Source organism: Oryctolagus cuniculus, chromosome 1 (genome assembly GCF_051225735.1).
Source record: "Oryctolagus cuniculus isolate XC-2025 breed Fujian yellow rabbit chromosome 1, ASM5122573v1, whole genome shotgun sequence".
Lineage (NCBI taxonomy): Eukaryota > Metazoa > Chordata > Mammalia > Lagomorpha > Leporidae > Oryctolagus > Oryctolagus cuniculus.
The window spans coordinates 94,490,850-94,518,541 of record NC_142867.1 but is presented as its reverse complement, the minus strand read 5'-3'; the positions used below and the strand labels follow the sequence as shown (position 1 = coordinate 94,518,541).

General features: G+C 46.3%; 1 protein-coding gene across 2 annotated transcripts in view; it reads left to right on the top strand.

Moving 5' to 3' along the window:
* Positions 1–285: 285 nt before the first annotated feature.
* Positions 286–27,692, top strand: part of MMP20 (matrix metallopeptidase 20) — a 46,870-nt gene continuing 19,463 nt past the window's right edge. Inside the window, exons 1-6 of one of the 2 annotated variants that reach the window (XM_002708568.4) lie at positions 286–459; positions 9,383–9,630; positions 16,080–16,228; positions 17,930–18,055; positions 18,853–19,014; positions 21,125–21,266. In XM_002708568.4, coding sequence (XP_002708614.3) covers positions 334–459; positions 9,383–9,630; positions 16,080–16,228; positions 17,930–18,055; positions 18,853–19,014; positions 21,125–21,266 — 953 coding nt within the window. In that variant the 5' untranslated portion in view covers positions 286–333. Of the gene's footprint in view, positions 460–9,382; positions 9,631–16,079; positions 16,229–16,377; positions 16,827–17,929; positions 18,056–18,852; positions 19,015–21,124; positions 21,267–27,692 lie in introns of those variants that run through there. The other variant, XM_089312210.1, reaches the window with a different exon arrangement.

Sequence of the window (27,692 nt, the reverse complement as noted above, 5' to 3'; positions counted from 1 at the left end):
ATCCGATGCTTTGGTTGAGTTGGGTTCAGATCAATCAAGTTTACCGCAAAGCATGTCCATAGCTGATAAACTTCATGAAAACCAACTGTTGATCTCTTTTTGTGATCTGGTAAATCGTGAAGGATGAAGCTTTCCCTGACTCCTGCTGCAGGCTTGTGTTACCCCGTCATCAGTGGGAGGAAGGAGCTGTATAATTACCGTTTGAGACATGAATCATCCTTGCTCGGAGGGCCCACACCTGTTTGACTCTATAAAAGGAGCCCAAGGTCGAAGTGCAAATGTGCACTGTCTGCTGTCCCCGGGCTGATATAATTACCAAGCTACCCTGAGGAGATGAAGGTGCTCCCCGCATCTGGCCTCGCTGTCCTCCTCGTCACGGCTTTGAAGTTTTCCACTGCAACCCCCTCCCTATTTGCAGCCACCCCCAGGACCTGGAGGAACAACTTCCACCTTGCACAGGTTTGTGAATCTTTGCCCAATTCACTCTTCCTCCCCTGCCCCAGAAAACTTAAAAGGGAAAATTGAGAGACAAGTAAAAATCTGTTATTCTTTGTACATCACTTTCTAAGTCCATTGAGGTCTAACCGGTACTCTCTCCTGTCCATCTACGTGTGGTGTCTAGTGCATATCAGGTACAAATGCTGCATGAACGATTCATAAATGAATAAATCTCTAGCTAGCTATCTTGCTTCATGCAGACTTTGTGGAGGCTTGCAAAAAACACACAATACAAAAAAAAAAAAAGAACAAGTATTGGAGAAATAATGTAGGGGGGGAAATAGGGCAGAAAAACAAAAACTGAGCTAGAAAAGAGTTGCGAATTTGGTGCTAAGCATGCATGTTAGTAGTCACAGTTAAAAGATCTCCTGTGGTCCCATTGGTAAAGATGGCTCTCATATTCAGGACTGTCTTGATCAAATTTAAAGCTGATCATGTTTGTCCTGGGAGCCAAAGCCCTTATCATTTAGAGGGCTTTCCTCCTCTCTGGAACACATTTCCCAGCTGTCCTTACTTACTTATGCTTTCCTATTTTAAAAATACTTGTTCTGTTACTGATTTGAGAGTCATAGAAACAGAAACAGAAAGCTCCCCTCTTCTGATTGCCTCCCCAAATGCCTGCACCAAGCAGGGCTGAGCTGGGTCTGGAGTCGGCAGTTGGGAATATTGCCCAAGTCTGCTGTGTGGATGGAAGGGACCCCAGCACTTGAGCCATCACTTGTTAGGTCTCAGAGTCTATTAGCAGGAATCTAAAATCAGGAACTGGAGCCAGGAATTGACCCTAGGCGCTCCAATACGGGATGCAGGCCTCTTAACCGTGAGGCCAAACACCCACTCCATCGAATTTCTTCTTTTAAGAGCTCTCTCATCTGATGAAAAAGGACCTGGTACAAATAATTCATATCTAAATTTTTCAAAGACCACATGACTCAAAATTGTTCCAAGTGTTTTGTATTTTATGAAGGAAGGTTGCAATCCTGAGCGTAATGAAGTGACTTTCTAATGATGGAATTTCAAACGTCAGTGAAAGAGCTTTGCGTGCAGGCCTCTGTCTGTAAAATTACAGCGTGTCTGTGATTACCAGCTCTGCCTCGGGGTTGCTCGCTGCCTGCCGGGCTGCACCTGTGTGCAGCCAGCGCCATTGCATTGCAGAGCTGATTTTCGCCCGTGCACACCATCATGTTCCCACTGATTGGCCACACTTCTTGTCTTTTCTAATTAGTCAGCTCCCCTGCCACATCCGTCCTGCGACACTTTGACATCAGTCAGCCTATAGACATACAGCAGAAGCCCACAACAGGCCTGTCGAATTGGACTTGCTTGGACTTGAGCCTACTCTCAGATCAACTCCAAAATAACTTAGAATCCATAAAAAAATGTGTATTTTATTGGTGCCACTTAGCTTTAGTTCCATTCTCTCCAAATGTCATTCTTCCCCACGCAGCCTCATGCCACTCTGATTCAGAAACTATGGAGATTTTATGACCTCAAGAAAGAGAGGACAGAATAGATCCGAGATGGCTGAGACACAGACTTTAGTCCATGCTGCAAGTATTCTACAATCCGTGGCCTAACTTGGCTGTGCCAATCACTTCTACGTTGACTATGGTGGCTTTGCTGCCACAGTGGCAGCATATAGCCTTCAATGGCAAAAATACTATCAGCTCTTTCTAGGTAAAACAAATCACCCCAGTCTGTGTAGCAATAAGGCCAGAAAGCCTTGGGCTAAAGCTATCCTTGCTAGCCTCACCTGTCACAGATTGGCTAGGAGTGCCTGGGAAACATGTTAGTTGCCTTGGGATGTTGGGAGTCTTAGTGATTCCTTACTTCTTCTGCTCCAAATAATTAGTCAGTCCTGCTCAGCCTCTGTTCTGACAGAGTCTCAGAATGACCTTGTCTGCACCTTGCAGCTGGCAGGGTCCTGCTGCTTGTAACATTCCTGGTCATCAGCTCTGGGCAGGAAGACTAATCATTCCTCAGGAGGCTGGAATGAGCTGGTCAAACTTCTAGAAATATAGGTTTCTAGAAATATACAATGACCTCATCAACTTTATAAAATCACAAATGCAAACATGAAAATAGGCAGTAAGTTCACTTAGTGAATGTTTACTGGGTAGTGTGTGCTGGACGAACACGAGTGAGCCAAATCAGCGAAGTCTCTGTTCTCACAGCACTGACGTGGGGCTGACCGGATGGGTGGCCATGGACTGGGGCGGAGGTGGGGGGCGGGTGGAGATACAGAAGTCAATAACTGCACAAGATGATTTCAGAATGTGATAAATAATATTGTGAAAATGTTAGCTACGACAGTACAGAATGACTGGCGCAGTGGGGAGTAGTCCCCGAGGGCCTCTCAGAGAAGGTGACATTCGAGAGGAACCTGAGCTATATGAAGACCTGGAACCCAGGCTGTCCAGGCAGAGGGAACAGCAAGTGCAGGAGGCTCGGGGTCCAGGAGCTTAGAGTGCAGCCTTCGAGCCCCCTGGTGAGTCTCGGGGACAGGCCAGGCCAGGCCCTCGTCTGGGCCTTGGTAGTCTGGGTCAGGTTAAGGACATTCTGCACTGCTCTCTTCTTTCTAGCTCACTTCCTGAGGACATTTGTGCCTGGAGACATCAACACAGGCCATGTGTCCAAACAGCTGCCGCCTCTGCCTCCAAAGCCCACAGACACCACCACCTACACCTGCAAAGAGAAACGGGTCCTTGCTTGATTGGCTTCATGTCCTCTTGCAACCTTACATTCTTTTTTGATAATTTGTATAAAGGCTTTGAAAATGATGGAATGATATAACGCTTACCTCATCTCATAATCCAGGCCTTGATTCAGGGCTTGTTTGTCTGTTTGTTTAAAAATATTTGTGCAAGTGCTCCTTGGCTTAGGATGGGGCCATGTCCCAGTAAACCCATCATAAATTGAAAATCTCTTCAAAGTGTACTGACTGTCCCTCACCCACCAAACATCACCGCCCAGCATGTCGGTGCACTGTGGGGCTGCGGGTTGTTGCCCGTCGAGGTCAGCTGGGCTGGCAGTCAGCTGTGATGCTACCGCTGGCACCAGGAGAGAGAACAGATGCAGAGATCACTGCCCTGGGCAAAGGTCATAATTCAAAACCTGACGTACAGCTTCTACTGAACGCATTTTGCTTTTGCATCAAGAAATCGTTAAGCTAAATTGTAAGTCAGGAGCCATCTGGTAGTATCAATATAGTATTTAAAAGTGCTTTTTTGCCTTTAAAAATAACATGCATTTTTACTACTGCATTGTTATTGATTCATAATTAAAGAAATGGAAAGTAAAAATAAAATCTTCCAATTACCAACCATCAACTTCAGGTGTTCTTATTACTACTTTCTTTTCTAACAATTTTTTTCAGCTGATATTGTCTTCACACTGTGGGTCCTACTTTTCTCATTGACTATTCTGTCCTAAGAAAGCGTTCATTTTTATATATTTTCATAAACATCATTTAAGTGTCAAAATATTCCAGAACATAAGTGAGCTATAATTTACTTAACCATTCTCTTTGTTAGAGGGATACATTATTTCCTTATGAGTAATGTTTCCATGAGCATCGTTGTACATTATCCTAATCTAAAAGATTATTTTTCCAGACTAGTTTTCTAGAAATGGGATTAAAGAGTAAGAGGGCACCTTAAAATCTTCTGATACATTTAAAAACGTTTTCACGCTGAGGACCTCATGGTGAGGTCAGTAGGGCAGAAATAAATCCCATTTGATAGATGAGAAAGCTGACACAAAAGAAATATCCATGCTTCTTAGTGACACAGCCCAGATTATAACTCAGAATTTTTCAAATAGTATCAAAAGTTATCACAAATTGGCCGGCGCCGCGGCTCACTAGGCTAATCCTCCGCCTTGCGGCGCCGGCACACCGGGTTCTAGTCCCAGTCTGGGCGCCGGATTCTGTCCCGGTTGCCCCTCTTCCAGGCCAGCTCTCTGCTATGGCCAGGGAGTGCAGTGGAGGATGGCCCAAGTGCTTGGGCCCTGCACCCCATGGGAGACCAGGAGAAGCACCTGGCTCTTGGCTTCGGATCAGCGCGGTGCGCTGGCTGCAGCGCGCCGGCTGTGGCGGCCATTGGAGGGTGAACCAACGGGAAAAGGAAGACCTTTCTCTCTGTCTCTCTCTCTCACTGTCCACTCTGCCTGTCCAAAAAAATAAAAATAGTTATCACAAATCCATTGCTGTGACTTAGCCAAAGCAGAAACATCAAAGACACATACCCCAAACTTCTCCTTGTCTCGAAACATGTATATGTTAATTTTAAACTCTTAGTCCTCAATAAGGACATTACAGAAGTGCACTGAAAGTATTATGTTCTTTTGTTAAGTAGGAAGTTTCTGATTTTATCTTTACTTCATTAAAAATACTGTTTTAATTCTATCAACTATGACCAGCCTTAAACCTTTTGAGCCATTAGTCCAATTTCTTATGTATATAATAAAGAAATAAAGCATTTTTTATTAAAAAAGTATGGGTTCATAGCAGAAAAATTGTAAAAACTATCACTTAAAGAAGAAATCTAGGCCGGCGCCATGGCTCAATTGGCTAATCCTCCTCCTGCGGCGCTGGCATCCCGGGTTCTAGTCCTGGTTGGGGCACCAGATTCTGTCCCGGTTGCTCCTCTTCCAGTCCAGCTCTCTGCTGTGGCCCGGGAAGGCAGTGGAGGGTGGCCCAGGTGCTTGGGCCCTGCACCCATATAGGAGACCGGAAGGAGGCACCTGGCTCCTGGCTTCAGATAGGTGCAGTGCGCCAGCTGTAGCAGCCATTTGGAGGGTGAACCAAAGGAAAAGGAAGACCTTTCTCTCTGTCTCTCTCTCTCACTGTCTAACTCTGCCTGTCAAAAAAAAAAAAAAGAAAGAAAGAAAGAAAGAAACAAACATTGCTAACCCCTTAGCTTTCCTATGATTCAGGGTCAGGATTTGGGTGAAGCAGATGAGACAGGGTAGAATCCTATCTTTATTTAAAATGTTGATATTTTATTTATCATGGGTTTTTGCATTAATTTTTCTTTAACATTTTGCACCAGTATATTACTGGTTGCTGAGACGCTGGCAGCCCACGCTCACTTCACTGTAATCTTCATTGATGACTACGTACCCCTTCTGTTTAGAGGCACTGCTCATACTGTAATTGAGTATATTTTCCGCCTAGTTTGCATGCCCATCTTCCATTGCATGACCATATTTTGTGAAGCAGAAATTAGAACTATAACAAACTCACAAGGGGACAAATATTTGCGATCACAACTGTCTCAGATTTGAAGCAGCTAATCTTATATGCAGAGGTGAACTCTGAGAGGCATGATGCAGACATCGCCATGAGCACCGCATTATCACAGCATCAGCTTGCACAAACAGGAGTGATCCATCGAATCAGCTTCTTGCAAAAAGGATATAAAATGCTTCCTTCAGGTGGCCTTATCAGAGCTGGAAATGCAATCAGAGCCACACATTTTTTCAGAGTGCCTCATCTGAGTGTCAGACCTTCTCCTTTTTCCTCCCCTTGGGTTCTCATCTCACCTAAGCAGGGGGTGAAGGCTCACCTGAGCTCCTGTCACCCACAGGGCAGGGGGTGAAGGCTCGGTTGGTCCTGCAGTGAGGAAATGGAGCACCCTCTGCAAACAAGTGAGTAGGACTCACTCCATTGGTTTTTCCCTTAACAATAATAGTATGTGTTCACTCTGGAAACCTGCTGGACATAGAAAGAATAAAGAGGCCGGTGCCGTGGCCCAATAGGCTAATCCTCCACCTAGCGGCGCTGGCACACCGGGTTCTAGTCCCGGTCAGGGTGCCGGATTCTGTCCCGGTTGCCCCTCTTCCAGGCCAGCTCTCTGCTGTGGCCAGGAAGTGCAGTGGAGGATGGCCCAAGTGCTTGGGCCCTGCACCCCATGGGAGACCAGGAGAAGCACCTGGCTCCTGCCATCAGATCAGCGCGGTGTGCCGGTCGCAGCACGCTGGCCACGGCAGCCATTGGAGGGTGAACCAACGGCAAAGGAAGACCTTTCTCTCTGTCTCTCTCTCTCTCTCACTGTCCACTCTGCCTGTCAAAATAAATAAATAAATAAAAATAAAAAATAAAAAAAGAATAAAGAAGAAATACTCGGGGGCCAGCGCTGTGGCTCACTTGGTTAATCCTCCGGCTGCAGTGCCGGCACCCCGGGATTCTAGTCCCAGTTGGGGTGCCAGTTCTAGTCCTGGCTGCTCCTCTTCCAGTCCAGCTCTCTGCTGTGGCCCGGGAAGGCAGTGGAGGATGGCCCAAGTCCTTGGGCCCTGCACCCGCATGGGAGACCAAGAAGAGGCACCTGGCTCCTGGCTTCAGATCGGTGCAGCTCCATCCATAGTGGCCATTTGAGGGTGAACCAATGGAAGAAAGACCTTTCTCTCTGTCTTTCTCTCTCTCACTAACTCTGTCAAATTAAAAAAAAAAGAAGAAGAAGAAACACCATAATTTCACCACTCAGAGATGCCCAATATTAACATTCAGACATACTTCTGTGTTTGGTTTATTTATGGAATTTTAATTATTACCTGTACTAAGATTTTTCCTTTGTTTTTCTCAGTAAATTGCCATTATATTAACAGCATTCTTCCAGGCCATTACATATTTATTTTTCAAAAATGTGATCTTTTTTTTACAGTAATAAACATTTTATTTTTTTATTTTTTTTGTAAACTTTTATTTAATGAATATAAATTTCCAAAGTACAGCTTATGGACTACAATGGCTTCCCCCCCATAACGTTCCTCCCACCCGCAACCCTCCCCTTTCCCACTCCCTCTCCCCTTCCATTCACATCAAGATTCATTTTCAATTCTCTTTATATACAGAAGATCAGTTTAGCATACATTAAGTAAAGATTTCAACAGTTTGCTCCCACACAGAAACATAAAGTGAAAAATACTGTTTGAGTACTAGTTATAGCATTAAATTTCAATGTACAGCACACTAAGGACAAAGATCCTACATGAGGAGTAAGTGCACAGTGACTCCTGTTGTTGAGTTAACAAATTGACACTCTTGTTTATGGCATCAGTAGTCACCCTAGGCTCTTGTCATGAGCTGCCAAGGCTATGGAAGCCCCCTGAGTTCACTGACTCTGATAATTTTTAGACAAGGCCATGGTCAAAGTGGAAGTTCTCTCCTCCCTTCAGAGAAAGGTACCTCCTTCTTTGGCAGATGTCCTAAACAGCACTCTGGCCTCAGAATCAGCCCTTAAGGCATGCAGATCCGGCTGAAAAGCCCATGAGAGTATTTCAGGTATGGAAAGCCAAGACACTCTGGGGAAAAAAAAAAAAAAAAAACTAAATGAAAGATCTCCGCGAGTGAGATCCCAGTGGAAAGAACGGGTCATCAAAAATGTGATCTTATTTATGACTTAGTATTATAGCATATGAATATGCAAAGGTATATCTAAAAGTTCACAGAAAATGTAATTCAAAGATCATTTTATTTTGGTGCAAAGGTTGTGAAATCAATGCATAATTCTTTCATAACACAATTTTCATAAACTTTTTGAAGACTTTTCATATATTAATAAAACCTAACAAATCCCTTGTTAATAAGTTTACTTATATTTCTTTATTATTTATGTGTGTAATTGTAAGCAAATAATATGCATAATATATGCATGATACATACAATATGTTGTCAGTATAAAGATGAGAATATATAATTTATATTGAATAAATTACTATGCTATGTAAATACAAGCATATTTAGATAATAAAACATATGTAAATCATTGACTTCTCTTTGGCTATGTTCCTGAAATCAGTTGTGCAGTGAAATTCCTGGGCCAAAGGCAAGTCTTCACCTTGCACTTGCATGCCCCTGCCTCACTCACTTCACCCTAATCCCATCCCAGCCTCACAGTGTTCTGAACAAATACACCAAGGGATTTCGAGTCTCCGTGTGCACATGAAAGCCTCATGATTTATGGTTCATTTTGTTTGCCTCAAATTGCAAAGAGCCTGCCCCGGGATAGCTGCCCCATGGCAACAGACTCTGCCCCACTTGCTGAACACACCTGAGCTGATTGAAGGCACAGCTGAAAAACAGGTTGACCCCTGCCTGCCTTTGCAGAGGACAAGGGGCTAGAATTTCATGCCTCTGAGAGTCACAAACATACTAGTCTTCCATTATGCATAGTGAAAATATGATGCCTATCACTGGTTACCCAAGGAACCAGATACCTTTGTCTTCAAACTGGATAAGAACCTCACAAATAATCAACTCGGGAGAATGGTGTCCACAACCTTTTCCTTCCATTTTCTTTAAGAAAAATGAAAGAAGTAATGCATACTTACTGTAGGAAAATTGAAAACTGCTGGTACACAAAAGAGAAAAAAGTCTAAAACCCCCACCAACCCGCACCATCCAGGATAACCATCAACCATTTGAGATATAGCTTAACTTCACCTATGCAAACATGTCTAATGTTTTTCAGAAGTGGGAATATGCTCTTTGTGTTTTTTATTTTATTTGTTTATTTGAGAGGCAGAAAGAAGTAGACAGAGAAAAATGCCTTTAATGGCCAGGACTGGGCCAGGCTGAAGCCAGGAGCTGGGAGCTCATTTCAGGTCTCCCACAGTGGCTATCAAGGACCCAGACACTTAAGCCACCACCTGGTGTCTCTCAGGCTGTAAATTAAGAGGAAGCTGGAATTAGAAGCAAAGCAGGACCTCAAATCCAGACACTCTGATATGGGATACAGGTGTCCCGAGCAGTGTCTTAACTGCTAGGCCAAACACTCACCCCTACATACTGTATTTAATACCTCAAGGATACCGTCTTCTGTCTTATCTGACCAGGAATATTTCCCAGACTACACTTTAGCCGTGTCAATCCACCTCTCCATTGCAGGCTTATCTTGACAAGTATTACACAAGGAAAGGAGGATCCCAGATTGGTGAGATGGTTGCAAGAGGAGGCAATTCCATGGTAAAGAAGATTAAGGAGCTACAAGCGTTCTTTGGCCTCCGAGTCACGGGGAAGTTAGACCAGAACACGATGGACGTGATCAAGAAGCCGCGCTGCGGAGTTCCTGATGTGGCGAACTATCGTCTCTTCCCAGGTGAACCCAAATGGAAAAAAAATACTTTGACATACAGGTAATGAGATCGAGTCTTTCCAAAATTCAGAGAGAAATACCCTCTCTCTTTATTTCCTCTCTTAAAAATATCTTCCTTCTGGTCTGTATAAAAATCTTGATTCCCCCATGACTATTAAAAAAAAAAAAAAAAAAAAAAAAGGTGTTTTTTAAGTCCCACCATTAGGCGGTGACATTGGGCAATTCACCAGAACCCAGAAGGGGAGGTGGGTAGCACCTGCTTAATGGGGACCTCATGCATGCAGATGGATGGGGCACTGGAAAAGACTGGTTGCCACAGATCATCGTGTTCCAGGCCTTGCAAACACAAGTGGGCTTCCAAATAGGAAAGCAGACCCAGCAGGCAGCAGCAGAGTGGAATGGGCTTGTGTAGGGGGTGGAGGTCCCACAGCCGGGGCCTACTGTGTGTGTGGCCATGCCAGGAGGGGAGCAGCAGAAACTGAGCCTGGAGAGGCAGCTGGAGGGCAATCAGAATGTAATTTCAGGAGTTTGCACTTTTTCCCCAGGGCAGTGGAGAGGCAGACCAGAGTCGAGATCAGACTGCGTTTTTAGGATGAGCACATCAGTACGACATCTTGGAAACAGGAAAGGTTAGATGTTGCCACGCTCCAAGCAGTGGTGCTGGCTCCTAACAGCTCACTGGAGCCAATCTTAAAAATGTTCAGAAATTTAGGAGCCAGCGTTGCAGTGCAACAGGTTAAGCCACCACCTGCAACACTAAATCTCAGCTGCTCCACTTCCAGTCTAGCTCCCTGCTAATGTGCCTGGGAAAACAGCAGAAAATGGCCCAAATTCACCCATGTGGGAGACCCAGAAGAAACTCCTAACTCCTGGCATTGGCCTGGCCCAGCCTCAGGCCATTTAGGGAGTGAACCAGCGGATGGAAGGATGGAAGCTGTCTCTCTTTTTCTCTCTCTCCCTCTCCCTCCCCCCAACCCTGTCTCTCTCCTCCTCTCTCTCTGTAACTCTGCTTTTCAAAGAAATCTTTTTTAAGTCAGGATTTTAGCAGCCAATTGCTAAGTCTCCAAGAACTTTAGGAGCTGGTGCCAAACACAGACATTATTAAATTATGTCAATTTTCAATTAAATAAAATATGCTTAAAAACAAAGGTAATCAAAGCACATTGCTTTCTGCTTCCCTACATTTTACTGTTATCTATGTTCATGAGAGTATCTACATCAACTTTATCTGGATGCTGGATAAACCACTCAGCAGTGCATTCCTGTCCATCTCTTTCCAACATCACAAGCTGACAGCTTGAAATTAGCCACAACAAGCGTGCTTACAACACAGAAAGCAGCAAACCATACAAATCTGAAGGGGTTCTCTGCCCCTGCCCCTGCCTCCCTGTAGAACCAGTGAGTCCCTAGGGTCAAATGAAATTACAAACAAGGAGAGCCCAGGGGCCCATGGATTCACCTGGGCCACCTGCTACCTGCTATGAGCCTATAATTCCATACGGTGGCACCCTGAGCATAGAATCAAAATGATTGGTGCGGGGAACCCTTAACTGAAAGCACAAGTGATTATAGTCTAAGACTAAGACAAGAAAATTGTATATAAATCTATGACCTTTTTTCATAGTTTTCTTAAAATAAACTCTGTCCAAGACTGTAAGTCTGTGACTATGCACAGCAAACACCAAAGGCATTGATCAAGATAATGCGCGACTTGGAGAACTGTAACATTCCGGGCCAAAGTGAACTACTGCAAAAGCTCTCGGCTCACTCACGGTGCCCATCCACCCTTGCACCCAAATAACTCCCCGTCCCCTCCCTCAAGAAGACAGCAGAGCTAACTTTGTGCTCTGTCTTGTATAGCTGCTGGATCTCAGACAGCTTCTTATAACCACTAAATCATAGGGCATATAATGTGATTCGGTTCTTATTGCATGAACTTCAAAGACAGAACTGAACTCAAATCCTGAAACAATTGTAAACTGTAGATATTTGTTATTATTACCTTCTACTTCTTATGGGTTATTAGGAGGCTTAGATAACATTGCACACTGACAAGAGCTTCGAACAATGTCTAGCACACCGTATGTCTCCAAAGACTCTTAGCTGCTATTGCTGTTGCCTTACCAGTCCCTAGACCCAGTGTTAGTTGGCTCATGCTCTCTTCTTTTGGCTGTTATCCTGTTCTCCACCCTTGCATTCTCCAGACTGACACAGAATCAGCTCATAGAGACATGACTGGCCTATCTATTGAGAGAGAATTTCAAGGTACTTGTCGCTCCCCCTCTTCGTGGAGGAACGACACAGGACCCTGCGCTGTTCTTTCGTCTGCTCGGCCCTCCCCGGGTTTGCTGCTGGTTCTTCCCGGGTTGGCTACTATCCCTTCCACCTCCGTGGAAGGGCAGTTCCCCCTGGCCGCATTCCCCACTTCCGCAGGGGAGCGGCACACCGCCGGCCGGTTCTCTCGGGGGCTGCACGGGTTCCCTTAGATGTTCCCCATAGATGTTCCTCATAGATGTTCCCTGATGCATGCCGTCTCTCTCCTCCTTTATAGTCCTCCTCCGCCAATCCCAACTCGGCTGCCCACACGCCGAGTATGCTGCTCTCCTCCAATCAGGAGCAAGTCCTACAGTTTATTAGTTGAACTGGAGGCAGCTGTGTAGAAGCTGTTTTCTTCTCTCCCAGCGCCATATTGTGGGAGAGCAGATGCATAGAATAAGTCCTAATTCGAGTAACTTAGTCTAGTCCGGATTGCTCCCCACAGATCCCCCTTTCTTTTTATTTTTTAGCGTTGATACGCGCCTGTCTTCGGTGTCCCGCGGCACACACTCTGCTCTACTTGCTAGAGTTGCCACAGGCTCTTACAAGTCCTATCAGGCAAACCGAATCCGGGTCCTCTCTTCGCCATGTTGTGAGGAGGTTTTTAGGCGCTGATGCGTGCCTGTGTTCGGTGCCCTGCAGCGCATGCTCTGCTCTGCTAGAACTGCCTGCAGGTGTTTACAAAACCTATCAGGCAAACCGAATTCAAGCCTTCTCATTGCCGTATTGTGGGGGAGACTTATTAGTGTTGGTTTGTGCCTATCTTCGGTGACCTGCAGCTCATACTCTGGTCGAGCTGCTTGCTGGCGCTTACCGCCTTAAATCAGGCAGACCGAATCCAAGCCTCCTAATTGTTGCATTGTGGGGAAGCTTTACTGATGTTAATTCGTGCCTGTCTTCGGTGACCTGCGGCGCATAAGCTGCTAGCTGCCCGCAGGTGCTCATCACCTCACTTGATTAGGCAGACCGAATCCAAGCTCTCACATTGCAGTGTTGTAGGGAGGCCTTTTTATTTCTCTATTTCTCTATCTCCGGGCATTCCTATTTCTCCCATTTTACTTCTATCTTCCAGCATTCCTATTTCTCTCACTTTGCTTCTAAATTTCTATTTCTCTTATCCCCGCGGCTTCCCGGCACCTCGCCCCGCCGGCGGGTTCCCGGCTCTGCGCCGCTCCAGCCCGCGCGCCTCTCTCATCTGCGCAGCTTCCCGGCTTTGCGCGGCTCGGCTTCGCGCGCTCCGCGGTCTCCACGCTTAACCCTTTCGCGTCTGAACCACGGCCTACGCCAGCCCCATTCCCTATCTATTCACGCCCCGTGCTCTCTCTGCACGCGGCGGCTTCCGCGAGTAACACAGCGTAGCTTACGTGTCCGCCACTAGCATTCAATCTAAGTTCCCCGGGCTAGCCTGGCGAATTCAACCCAGCGTACGTCTCCGCCCCACGGTTTGGCTTCCCGTCCTTTGCTCCCCAGGCTAATCAGACGGATCCCAATCTGGCTTGCGTCTCAGCTTCTGGTTTCAACTTTTCGCCCCCTATTCCCGGGCTAACTTGAGAACCCCAAAGTGGCTTCCGTTTCCGCCTCGGCCTGCCCCCCGCGGCTTCAATTTCCCTAACATTTTTCTCTACCCAGTATGTTTCCCCAAGCTTTCCTCCAACGATATTCCTCCCTCATTTCTCCTGGCCTCTCCCCACAGTCCGCATCCGAGTCTGTTTGTTCTAGCTTTCACTTTCGCTTTCGCCCTTAGAGATTTCTCCCAGCTTCCCCCCGTAGTCCGTATCCGAGTCTATGCCTAGGCTTTCAATAGCTTCTTCCGGCTCCTTTTTCGTCCGGCTTTTCCCTAGGCTGTTTCGAGTCTATGCCTAGGCTTTCAATAGCTTCTTCCGGCTCCTTTTTCGTCCGGCTTTTCCCTAGGCTGTTTGCTAGTCTCTCTCTCCGATATTTTCCCTAGTTCTTCCCGTTTCTTCCCTCCTAAGTTTTTTATCCGTCCTAGGTTTCCTATCCAAGCTAGGTTTCCTATCCGAGTCACGGCACCATTATGTCGCTCCCCCTCTTCGTGGAGGAGCAACACAGGACCCTGCGCTGTTCTTTCGTCTGCTCGGCCCTCCCCGGGTTTGCTGCTGGTTCTTCCCGGGTTGGCTACTATCCCTTCCACCTCCGTGGAAGGGCAGTTCCCCCTGGCCGCATTCCCCACTTCCGCAGGGGAGCGGCACACCGCCGGCCGGTTCTCTCGGGGGCTGCACGGGTTCCCTTAGATGTTCCCCATAGATGTTCCTCATAGATGTTCCCTGATGCATGCCGTCTCTCTCCTCCTTTATAGTCCTCCTCCGCCAATCCCAACTCGGCTGCCCACACGCCGAGTACGCTGCTCTCCTCCAATCAGGAGCAAGTCCTACAGTTTATTAGTTGAACTGGAGGCAGCTGTGTAGAAGCTGTTTTCTTCTCTCCCAGCGCCATATTGTGGGAGAGCAGATGCATAGAATAAGTCCTAATTCGAGTAACTTAGTCTAGTCCGGATTGCTCCCCACAGGTACTAACTGTGGATTCACGACAAATCACAGATTATGCAGTGGGCTCAGCATATTCTGAAAGCATTAAAGTGGTGTCTTTCAGGGTCCTTTGCTTTCTTGCTTGAATTCTGTGGTCCCCCCCTCTTGGTCCCAGATCCTGTTTCTTCCATTTCAAGTCCTGAATTGAGCTATAACATTTTCTGTATAGGACATGCATAGAACCCCAGGATTACTGCTGTTGGTTTCTGAAATTGGACCACTTGCCTTAGAATAACCTAGGATACTTATTAAAATTCAGGCTTCTGGACCACACGTATGTATTCTACAAACTTCCTAAGTGGTTATTATAGATCTCAAAGTTTGAGAGTCACTGAGTCAGTCTCCTAGCAGGTAGCTTGTCGTCTTTACTGCATCAGCTTAGCAAGCATTCGCCTAGCATCCACTACAAGAAGGTACTGGACAAAGCACTGTAGAAGGAGGCAAAGTCAGCACAGTCCCTACCACCAAGCTTGGCTCACGTAGACCCCACTTCTCCCTTTGAACCATTAATCCAGTCCAGCTTTTGGTCCCAAGTGGGAGTTCCTGACTCCTGCCTTCCCTTTGCTTGCTGCCAGAAATCCCAGCCCTAGGCTCCAGAGCAGAAAATCCTAGAAAACCACTAATTCTGTCTCTACCCATTTTGTCCAAAAAGCACTGTTTTTGGTTTTTGGGTGTTTTGTTTTGTTCTTTTGCCTTTAGATGTCATTGTCACACTAGGACTTGTTGAAAGGCTCATCCTTTGTTCAGTCCCAGTAAGTATCCTTTTCTTAAAGCTAGCATTTCCCCTTTAGAATGCATTGTGTTAAGAAAAACATTGGGGAGGGGGAGGCAGCACTGTGTTGCAGAGGGTTAAGCTGCCGCCTGCTGTGCCAGCATCTCCTATGGGCATCGGTTCAAGTCTCAGCTGCTCTACTTCCGATCCAGCTCCCTGCTATGGCCTGGGAAAGCAGTGGAAGATGGCTCAAGTCCTTGGGCCCCTGTATCTACATGGGACATGTGGAAGAAGCTCCTGGCTCTTGGCTTCAGATAGGCCCAGCTCCAGCCATGGCAGCCATTTGAGGAGTGAATCAGTAGATGGAAGATTCTCCTCCCTCTCCACCCCCCGTAACTCTGCCTTTCAAATAAATAAATCTTTTGCAAAAAGAAAAAGAAGGAGAGAACATTCCCCCAAGAGCCCTGGGGAAATCCTGATGGCCTTTGAATGGAAATTTGCAAAGCCTCAAAACTATACATTTATATTTTTACAATTGAAAACTTCCAGTCCCTTTGGGGAAAAGAGATTCTCGTCCATTAAAACCGCTTTCAGGAAAATGGACCCCTGCTACTTGTGATGGTACCCAAGTTGTATTTCTTAAAATTACTTGTGCAGTAACATTGAAAGCTACACTAGTTCCGTGCCGGGTTAACTCAACTGTCCCTCATCCCTTCCCTTCAGTTGTCCTGTTGTTTAACATTCAGTAGTTTAATGTGTACAAAAGCAAAATAAGAAATATTATTTCAGAGGCAAAGCCTACATTGCAGATGTACGAGTGCCACTTTTATTTTTAATGCGACCCATAGCATATGTTTGCCTTCTTCCCTTAGGAACACCGACTGAAAGGAAAACATGTGCCCTTTGTTTTCACAGAGTAGCCAAATACACATCTTCTATGACACCTTTTGAGGTGGACAAAGCCATAGAGATGGCCCTGCGGGCCTGGAGCAGCGCCGTGCCTCTGAGCTTTGTCAGGGTCAACGCGGGAGAAGCGGATATTATGATATCTTTTGAAACAGGAGGTACTGTGCCGCTTCTTGGATTTCGCCTTCCGATCCAAAGGAGCAGTGTCTCAATGCTGGTCTCCCCCACGTTTGCCCCGAGGTCTCAGCACAGAGTTGTGAATCCAGGAACTTGACCTGGCCCTCAGGTGGGAGCCCAGGCCGGTGCAGCCTTTCCTGCCTGCAGTAGACTCAGCTGTGGGGCGGGCTGCCGCAGCAAGCTCTCCCTGCACCATCAGGGGCCGGATTCTGTCAGTCTTAGCTCTCCCTGCGGGTAGAAGGCCAGCTTCCCTCATCCAATCCTGGGACAACATACGCTGCCCTGGACCCCTGTCCATGTTAGCCGAGAGTCTGCCGACTTGAATCCTCCCCGAAAGAGAGGAACCCTTCGTGACCTGGGGGCAGCCCTAGCCCTGGCCCCTGCCGCCATGGTTCTCATGCGCAGGCTCCCTTAGGCCATGCACGTGAGGCCTGCCCCCAGCTCCCCGCTTCTCCAGGCTTGAGCTTGCACAGGGCTTGGTGGAGCACCCACCCTTTTTGCAGAAACAAACCTAGGAAGGAAAGGGACAGCCAAAAGACCCATGAAATGTGTTTCCCCTCTCAGCTTCCCAAGAGTGAGGTAGGTGAGAGCCACGGCCTCTTCCCCTCCACGGACCGCAAACCTGAAAATGCTCGTCATTTCAAGTCTTGATCTTAATTTTAATCTGGAGTCCCTGGGCGGGTGGGACGGGGTGGTGGAGCTTGCTTAGGAGCTAGGAGGGAGCTGATCAAGCAAACCCTAAGCACAGAGCCTGTAGAAGCAGCGCTGGGTGTCCTCCAGAGGACCGATGCCACCCTGGGGAAGTGGCAGGCAGCAGGGCCAGGACAGCTCTGGGGGTCGTGGATCTGCCTTGATCTTTCGAACTGTCGTCCTGTCCCCACATACACTGCTGACTGGGGACTCGGCTGCCGCTACATTAAGTCCCCAGCTTGCAGCCTGATTAAGGTGCACGGTGCTGAGCCCTGAGAAGTGGCACACCTGAGCTCGCATTGTTGTTTTCTTTTTTAAATAATATAGCCTCACTGAGATTCTGAAAAAGCGTGCGATGTGGCTTCTACCATACCAGTCATTTGTTCTTCCTCCTTTCCTATCATAGTTGCATTGAACTGTTAATTAGAATAGAAATAATAAAAGAAAAACACAAGAGGCTATCAAAATTAGGATTTTATAAATACCACTATTACTTCCCTGAATTTTACACATGAAAATATATATATATATAAATTACAAGGGAAATTTCTCTTTTCTTGATGCTTGCTTTGGAAATGAAGCACGCACCTACTCATTTCTGCTAACAGGGTCTCAGCTGAGTCGTGTTTTGAAAGCTCATTCTGCCAGCAGATTCACAATCCACCCAGGCGACAGGGATCCTGTCAATGCCCATCTATTCTCTCCCTGTGAGCCAGGGTCTATGCATTGTCCATAGCGGGCCACGTGTCAGTTAAGAGATGCCACAATGAAAACAATAACAAAAATGGCTTTTTAAAATTTTTTCATGCTTACTGTCTTTGAAATACAAAATAACTCTTTAGTTTTCAACAGGCAGATGACTCTTTGACATGAGGACTTAAAAAATGAATATTGAAATGTAAGCTTACGAATGAGTGCTCTTCCTTCTCTGTAATGTGCTCCTCATGGCGGCTAGGACTCACGGCCGTTGGCGTTTCTCTGTACTTGTTTAGATCACGGCGATTCCTACCCATTTGATGGGCCTCGGGGGACTCTAGCCCATGCATTTGCACCTGGAGAAGGCCTGGGAGGAGATACTCATTTCGACAATGCTGAGAAGTGGACTATGGGAACGAATGGTATATATGCACAATTCACCATAACCTGGAAAATATTGTACCTTCTTCTGGGCCTCCATCATGAAACCTTGAGGTTCAACGTCCCAAGCCACCCTTTAACTAGGGGGGCTGGCTAGGAAAAACAAGTAAGCCAAAAATCTAAAAGGGAACACCATAAGGGAAAAGCTGCACCCTCAGTTGTGCTGTAGACTTGTCTGATTTGTGTTTCGTGCATATCATCTCAAGAGCCAGCAAGCCCCTCCTCCACACACAGCTCGCTTTCTCTTCAGTCCCGTAGCATTTGTTGTTTCTTGCTTGTACTTGGAGATAGACTCCGTTGGGAAGTGACCTGAAGGAATTAGTGTGCTCCTGAGAAGAGTGATGAGAATGGGTGTAGAATATCATGCAGGTCACCTGGGAGCCCTCAGTGTGAAACTTGTGTGGATCCAAAGGAGTCGGTCATAATGGCAGGGCACTGTTGGAGCATTTGTGATCTAAATCTGTGTTTGACACCCAGCAGCACTGTCGCTGTGAGCTCCAAGGTCCTTTTTTATGCATCTACCAAGCATTTTGGACGATGAGCAAGGAGATTGATTTACATGTCCATCTTCCCAGCCCCAAACCCCCTTCTAGGCAAGAGTGAAAGAAGTGGGTTCAACAGCAGAGCCAAGCTCCTGAATAATCTACCAGTCTTGGAATAAGCCAGTCATGAAAGCAACGTGAATGAATTGTAACTGGGGCATAAATGCCCCTGTAAAGACAGAAGATAGAGAAAACAAAAACCCATGTTGATACTTTTTCTCTCTTGTGCTGTGTAGGTTTCAATTTATTTACGGTCGCTGCTCATGAATTTGGTCATGCTCTGGGCCTGGCCCATTCCACAGACCCATCAGCACTGATGTACCCAACTTATAAGTACCAGAATCCCTTTGGATTCCGCCTCCCCAAGGATGACGTGAAAGGGATCCAGGCGTTGTATGGTATGATGACTACATTTCTTTGCCCACTAACCCTGACAGTGATGGGCATTCAGTCTCCAACTTAGAGAAAGCGTGTTACCAGGAGCTACATGGGCAAAGATTAAGTTAGATTAATGCCTCTCAATGAAAAGCTTGTCTGCCAGCTACCATGACTGCTTCCTTCTCTAAGATCTGCAGTGAAATTGTGTCTCACTACAGAGCACACTGGTCATTTGTCTAATCTTTGAGTAGAGAAGCTAAGTAGGTTTGATAGCTTGTATATAAGGTGCTTGCCCATTTGCAGATAGGAGATGTTATCCTCCTAACAATAGCAATGATGAGGATAATAACTCCACCTCTCAGCCATACAAGTGTTCACAGTTTACAAAACATCTCCACCCTCATGCCTGGCGGGAATGAGGCAGTCTTTTCACTGGACTGATGAGAGAGCCGAGGCTCAAACACAGTGAGTGTTTTAAGATATTCAAAATCACTCATGTTAACATTCTCTCAAAAGGTAATAAGGGATTGTTAGAAACTTGATATCCAATTTTCCTTGGAAGAAAAACAAATCAATAATCTGTAAGTAGGAATCGTGAAACATTCTCAGGCCTTAATGGTTTTCCCTTTGATGGATCAAAGGCAGAAAAATGTAGGCAGCTGATTTTCCGTCGAGCCGTGGTGACCTGGTCATGCAGCCTCTGCCCGTCAGAGCCAGTCCTCATCCTGTCAGCCTGAAGGAGCTGGGCGGCCAGGACCTCCAGTGCCTTGCTGCACGTTGCCCCGCCCATTGGCTGAGTGGAAATGGACACACACATCTGCAAACAGTCAGCTTTCACTAGAGGCACCCAGAGGAATCATGTCCACAGAAGCCCTCAGCCATCTCACCTGTGTCTGCAGAGGGGAAGTGCCAATTCTGTCTGCCCTGAGGGACAGGCAGATGCTGGCGATGGCTCCACTTCACAGACACTGTTGCCAAGACCCTGGTGGCAAATCTCCAGTGGCAAGCAATTCCCACAGGCCTCCCCGAAGGTCCAAGCCCAAACACTTGCCTTTATGGGTCCTTGTGCACTGCAAAGTCACTGCCACCATGATGGCCATGGTCACTCGGCCAGGAGTCAAAGCATATATTTGGACATGGCCATTTTTACGCAGGCGAACAAAATGTAAAAAGGGGGAGCAGGCACATCACCCATCCATGACCACATTGCCATGGGGAGCCTCACCACACTTCTGACCAATTTCTCCTTTCTGATCTTCTCCAGAAGCTGCACCACACCTCTGACCCATATCCCACTGTTAGTTTCCTGTTGCATCGTTGACCTCAAACTGTCTCCGACCCTTACCCCTGGCTGCCACAGGCTTCACCACAGGACAGGGCCCTGCCAGTGCACTGAGTCAGACAGAGCAGGCTCGCTCTCCTGCAGCTGGCAGGCAGTCCTCAGAGAGCCCGAGTGGGAGATGAAGGCTCACCGATCGCTCTCCCATGGAGCAGGTCCCCCGTTTACCAAAGGATCCCCCACATGAGACCTTTACAAGTAAACTCCTCGAGTGAACTTCAACTCCACGAGAATTTAATCCTGGATGCCTAGCAAAAGGTTTAACCAAAGTTCAGGAAGCCAAGCAGTGTATAAAAACCATCAACATGTACCCAAGAAAGTTATAAGCCCACTCAGATAAAAGTTTCATTACAAAGCATTAACCAAGGGCAATACTTAAATTGTGTCTCTAATTTGCAACACGTATAGCTATGAGAGAAGTTAGGTATAACAACAAAATAATAACCCTTTTTTTTTTTTTGGTACATTTACAACATGCCACATATCCTACTAAGAGCTCTATGTGATTATTTCTCAGAACTTTCTAAGGTGGGAACTATTATTGCCCTTTTCATTTTACAGCTGAGAAAAACCGAGGCTCAAAAAGATTAAATTATTTGCCCCAAATCACACAACTCAGCAACTAGGACAGCCGGGGTTCAGACCCAGGTCTCCCCGCCATCAGCAGCCTTCTCTTTATCACATGGCCACATATAGAGCAGAAGCGGGTCAACTACCCTAGATCTGTAAAGCAGAAATGTACAACCTCTGAGTTTCTGGTGCCATTTTAACCAAGTCCCTTTCCATCCTAGGACCTCGGAAACCATTCCTGGGCAAACCCCATATGCCCCACATCCCTCCTCATAAGCCATCCATCCCCGACCTCTGTGACTCCAGCTCATCCTTTGATGCTGTGACGATGCTGGGAAAGGAGCTCTTGTTCTTCAGGGACCGGTAAGCCTAAGATAAGACACCTGCTCTCACGCGGCCTTGGGTCCACCTCCAGCCGGGCAGTACTCTAGCGGTCCTGTCCCTGCCTGTGTGAACAGTGAGCAGAAACGCAGTCCTGAGTGGCAGGACGGTGGCAGACAGAGTCTTTGGGGAGATAAAGAACCCTAGAACTACTGTTGTGGAGCAACTACTATGGCTTTGGTGCTGTGTTTTGCGTACGTGTGCAGTTTCTTCTAGATCTTTGCACTGGAGATTAGAATCCTCAACTTTCAAACAAAGCAACTCAAGGGAACAAATTTCCCAAGGCAACAGCTAAGAGCCTGCACTAGGGCAGCAGCCCATGTTTATCTCATGTCTGTTTGCTTACTGCTGTATCTCTAGTGAAAGCACAGAGTAATTGCTTCGTGAATATTTGGTGAATGAGAGCTGGACAGATGGACAGATAGGAGGTTGAGCAGATGATGGATGCATGGAGGGAAGGGCAAACACGCGAACAGATGGGTACACAGGTAGGCAGTTGATTCCAAGGTCAGCACTCTTCCTGAACTCCTCTTTTTCAAGGCCTACTGTCTTTTCACCTGTCGCTCAGCTGTCAGCACAGAGAGTTCGGATGCATTTTCTTCCTACACTCCAGTTTCTCAGGGAGCATGACAGTGGTTGCTGCCATTACTTTTTCCATGGAGGCAAAGAGAAATACAGCATACCCCCCTTGTATTCCTCCCTTTCCTAGAGAGAGAATTCAATCACATCGGAAGAGGCAGAGGTAACTCAGGATTATGCACGTGTGAACTTATTCATGTTCTGCACTGGAAAAGTACTCATGGAGCCTGCACTGGGTGCCAAGCACAGTTGTGGTAGCTGGGGGTGTAGAGATGGGTCCTGGCTCCCACTTCCCTTTGGCATACCTCACAGTTGTACGAGGGAGAATAGTCAAAAAGCGTTGCGAGAAGTGAGCCGTTAGCCTGGTGGTTGAGTCACTTGCATCCCACGTTGGAGTGCCCGGATTCGATTCCTGGCTCTGGCTGCTGACTCCAGCTTCCCTGCCAGTGCAGACCCAGGGAGGCAGTGGTGGTGGCTCAAGTGCTTAGGTTCCTGCCACCGACGTGAAAGACCTGGATTATACTCCTGGCTCCCAGCTTTGGCCCAGGCTTTTGCCTAAGTGAGCTTAAATTCTGGTCCTACTTCCTACTGATGAAGCTAGTATCTTGCCAGATCCAGGGATTCTATCTTGCCGTACACAGTAAATGTCTGGATAAATGACACTATTTTTAGAAGTGGGAATCAAAAAAAATAGTACAAATGGCATAACATATGAGAAACAACTTGAGGAACTTGGAGAATCCACATGACTCTTTTTTATATCAGTTCTTGATGATTTTTTTAATTTTGTAAGACTTACCAATAATTGGTATTGCTTCCATTGACCATTATTGTCAAGTTAAAATAACAACAGAGACAAGGGCTCCCTAAAGAGACAATGACTTTCCTGAGGAATGAACAAGGGACTACAGCCTGGGATACACATGCAGTGACCTATCAGAGATGCAACTAAGGAGCTTAGGCCAAGGAGAAGCCTTTAAAGGCAAAAAGGAAAAGTTCACATGAGCTGTCCTGAAACAGTGCTAATCACAGAGGTGCATGGCAGGAGCTGGCCCCTAAGCATTGCTAACACCTATTGCCTCAGAGGCGTCTTCCCGGAAGCAACTTGACTGTGACAGATTCCTGTAAAGGCTCCCATAGCAGGCGTATGCACGCTGGGCCTTCAGAGAAACCTGTATTCGTTCTTATTCAGGTATGCAAGCATGAGAGCGCCTCCCTCATACCCTTCCAGCACCATTTTGGTTTTGATCTGACCTAAGCAACTCTATCTTTGCATCAGCAGCTTTCACATTACCAAAAACAAAACAGAATTGGTAGGCAGTGACCCAAGAATGGCAGACAAGGTGCAGGACAGGAGGAGCCTAGAACATGGCAATAAGTGACAGCAGCTTCCTCTGAGTGATAATGCTGTCAGGGAGCCTAGTGTGCAGACACTGAAGTACCATCTAACTCCCCTTGAGGGATTAAAATGCTAACCATTGTGTAAGGTGTTCCTTATTCTTTTGATAGATGTGAGGGGCAAAGAAGACAGTAAATCAAAGATATAACAGCATTTCATTTAATAATAATTACCTTTGTTAAAAACCAATTTTTAAGAAGTCCTGTGTTTATCAAGCTATGAGCATTTAGCAATTACTAATGTTTGAGGAGGACCCATCTTTTGACATAGTCTTGGCTATAAATACTGAGAGTGGTAACAGAATAGAAAGGGAGGCACAGATGCAAAAGACATCCACAAATGAATCATCAGGAGAGGGAGTAGAGACAGAGAAGTGGCCGGTGACCACATATCTGCTTAGTCATCAGTGCCTCAAAAACATCACTGAAAACTGGAATGAGATGAGCTTTTTCTTGGTACCAAAAATTTCAGTCTATGCATAGTTTTTCCATAATATGTCTTTTCCATTAGCTTTTTAATATATCATATGTATCATATGGGAGGCCAGGTAATTCTAAAGAAGTGTTTTGTAAGGAGGACAGGGGATCAGAAGCTGTCCTTCCTAGCCCTGGACCTGCTGCTAACCCCCCACAGGAACTCGGACCTTTCTTCTACCCTGTGAAATGAGGCTGTCTGAAAATAACAGTGAATGGAAGCTGTTCGATACGGACTACGATAAACCCTTCCTTATCAAGCCCTTATAATACCCCTGTGGGCTATGAATTATTATTCCTCCTTTTAAGATTAATTATTTATTTGAAAGTCAGAGTCACAGCAAGAGAGAGAGAGACGGAGGCAGAGGAGGGAGAGAGATCTTCCATCTGCTTGTCTACTCCCTAGATGGCCACAACAGCCAGGGCTGGGCCAGGCCAAACCCAGGAGCCAGGAGCTCCATCCAGGTTTCCCTCTGCTCGTGAGGATAGACAGGGGTAAAGCCGCTGCCTGTGATGCCAGCATCCCATACGGGATCCGTTTCAAGTCCTGGCTGCTCTACTTCTGATCCAGCTCTCTGTTAATGTGCCTTGGAAGGCAGTGGAAGATGACCCAAGTCCTTGGATCCCTGCCCACATGGGAGATCTAGAGGAAGCTCCTGGCTGCCATCTGGCCCAGCCCTGGCTGTTGTGGCCATGTGGGGAGTGAACCAGCGATGTAAGCGCCCTCTCTCTCTCTCTCTCTCTCACTCTCTCACTCTCTCACTCTCTCACTCTCACTCTCACTCTCTCTCACACTCTCTATCTCTATCTGTAACTCTGGCTTTCAAATAAATAAAATAAACCTTTTAAAAAGAAGAAGATGAAGAAATGAAACAGCTAGGACACTAACCGGTGCCCATATGGGATGCCAGTGCTGCACACAGCTGCTACTGCACGCTATTATTTAATCCCTTTTGACAAGACATGGAAAGGATAAGCACCTTGTTCAAAAGCACTGAGCTAGTGAGGGGTGGAGCTGGAATCCAATCCAACACTATCATACTCCAGAGCCCATGCTCCTGTCTGTTCTGCTCTCCTACTTCCTAAGCCGCCATCAGAGCTAGAATTCTATGACTCTGCAGTTCTGATCCCCTGCCACCAAAAGTCCCAACGTGTTTGCCTTGCTGAGCTTAGTGAAAGGACAAAGAATTCTTTCAAGTCACAATTATCATGCCAACCAGGGCGCCACTGATGACTAAAGAGCTCCCAGTCCACTCTCTCCCACTCACCAACAGTGATCTGTTGGAATTCCCCTTCACCAACAATAATCTGTTGATGGGATATTCCCGGCCTTGGATATAACAGCACCAGAATCTGCTTCTGGTGGGAGACGGTGCCTCTTAATAGCCTTTTACAGAGAGATCGTGAGATATTCTCCACAGTGTATAAATGTATATTCAAATGTTGTCTTTGAAGGGAAGTCAATTTCTGATAAGTTATAACAAAGGGAGTTCGATAATAACTGGAAAAGGCAGCAGAGTCAAAAAAGTATTTCAAAGATGGGAAATGTTCATCTTTCAAGACATGAAAAGAAGCCAGTAGAGGAAAAAAACAAAAATGGCAAGATGCTATAGCAAGGAGGGACAGTAAAATCAGGAACCACCACTATCATCTGGCACATTTGCCATCAGCACTTCCCAGGATCCCATGGGCTGGAGGAAAACCTGCACACTGAACTCAAGTCATCTTCCTCCTCTCCCTGGGGCCTTGTCTGTTCTGCCTATTAGACTGCAGCACTGAAAGTCAACACATGGCATTGTGTTAACTTTGACCGGTTTCTCCATGCTGTCTGAAGGAGGCAGGAGGCGGACTAGGACAGCTGGCTCCCTGTCATTCCTTCTGAGCTCCTCCTTCTAGGAGTGAATGGGCCCTTTGCCACTCGCTCTCACAGAGGCGGACTAGGACAGCTGGCTCCCTGTCATTCCTTCTGAGCTCCTCCTTCTAGGAGTGAATGGGCCCTTTGCCACTCGCTCTCACAGCCAGCCCAGGGCTTAGGAATATGCACCCCGATGGCTATTGAGAGGTGCACAAACATTCAGGACTGAAGGACACAGCACTGTGCACACAATGGGTTCTTAATTTGAGACACTGCATTGGTCTTGGGTTCAGTGGGGCAAGTGAAGCATGGTGGATTTCTTGGCCCTGGTTGATGAACCCCACAAAACAAAGGGTTTCCCAGCCAATGGTGCAATATCTCATTCTTCTAAGTTTCCAGGGAAATAAATTTAGAAGGAAATTTAACCATATTGATTAACTCTATGTTTAAATTTTACCTATCATCCATTAATAAATTGGTACCATGAAAGCATGTCTTTTGTAAGTATCTACAAAGAATTATCAGAGTGGATCAGAGTTGATAAACATTTTCATATGCATTACCTCAACGGATCCTTGGAAGTATGTATGCAGATATTATTCTCACTCTTATTTGATACAAGGAAATTGAGTCTCTGAAAAATTAAGGGATTCGTGGGGTCACATATCTAGTAATAAAACAAGGTTTCAAGCATCTCTTGTCTCTTTCCCTGTACCACATTGTCTAACTGCAGGAGCAGACACAGCAATTAGATTGAGAACATCAGAAAAATAAAAACAAGGGCAGGTTGTTTGGCACAGCAGTTAGGAAACCACTAGGGACAGCCACATCGCATACCAGAGTGTCTGGATCCAGGTCCCATTCCACTGCTAACGTGCCTGGGTGGCAGCAGTGACGTCTCATGTGGTTCAGTCCCTGCCATCTGCATGAGAGACCTGCACTGAGTTCTCAGCCTCCATGCATCTGGGGAGTAAACCAGTGACAGGGGCTGTCCATCTGTGTGTCTGTCCCTGTGTGTGTCTGTGTCTGTTCATTTCTCACTCAAATGAACAAAATAATAAAATTTGAGAAAAAAAATAGACAGCAAGAAGGACACCTTTCCCCAAAATTAGGAAACAAGATGACAGAGCAGATCGGAGTGAATGACGTGTGAGGTTGAGAGAACAGAAGGTGGAACCGCCCGGCTTCCCACTTCCAGGGAGCAGATGAAAGCTGCTCCTGCCAATGAAAGGCTGATGCGGTCAGCTTAGGAGGGCAGCGAGTCTAAGGAGAAAGAACAAAGGCCCAGCAGTGTGGATCAGGTCCCTGGATGTGCCCGGTTGGATGCTGAGCCCGCATCTAAAAAGATGAGAAATACACAAGCCTACCCCAGCAGCTACGACAGGCAGGGGAAGGTTAGCAGTGGCCAGTGGCCAAGTCTCGATGTGATAGATTAGTTACCCTTCTCTAATGAGAGGAAATGAATAATTTCAGAGAATATGAAATGTGCTCGTCCGATACAAGTGTGTTCCCCTGAACTCCTCTGGTACCTGTTTACTTAGCCAGCAAACATTTACTGAACCCTGATCATGCGCCAGGCACAGCCTTACTGAGTACACCAAGATAAATAGTGCAGCTAAATATATAAGCAGCAGCTCTGTAAATCAGTAAGCTCCATTGTTTTGTCTTCCTTATCAAGGATCTGAGTACAGACTATTAATGTGGTGTTTGTCTATTTTCATTACCAGTTCCAGTATGTCCCACAGCTGTACTTTTGCAACAGGGACACAGATTTCAGAGGGGGTGGAATTTGTATTTTAAATCCATTTACAACTGTGTCGGGAAGGTTTTATTTCTTCTGGTCAATTTAAATTCATTTATTACTCTAATCAACAGCTCAGAGGTTTCAGATCCTCTGAGCAGGTATTGCTTTATTACCTACCAGATATAATGTTTCTTCATTAGTTTATGGAAATTACTCATGATTACAGATGCCTTTTGCAGGTTATGGTAATTTACATAAGTAATAGATAACATGTATTTCTAGCTTGTGTGTACATTGTATATATCATAATATGTCATAGCAGTGTTAAAACCAAGCTGTCTTAACTTTGGCACAGCTG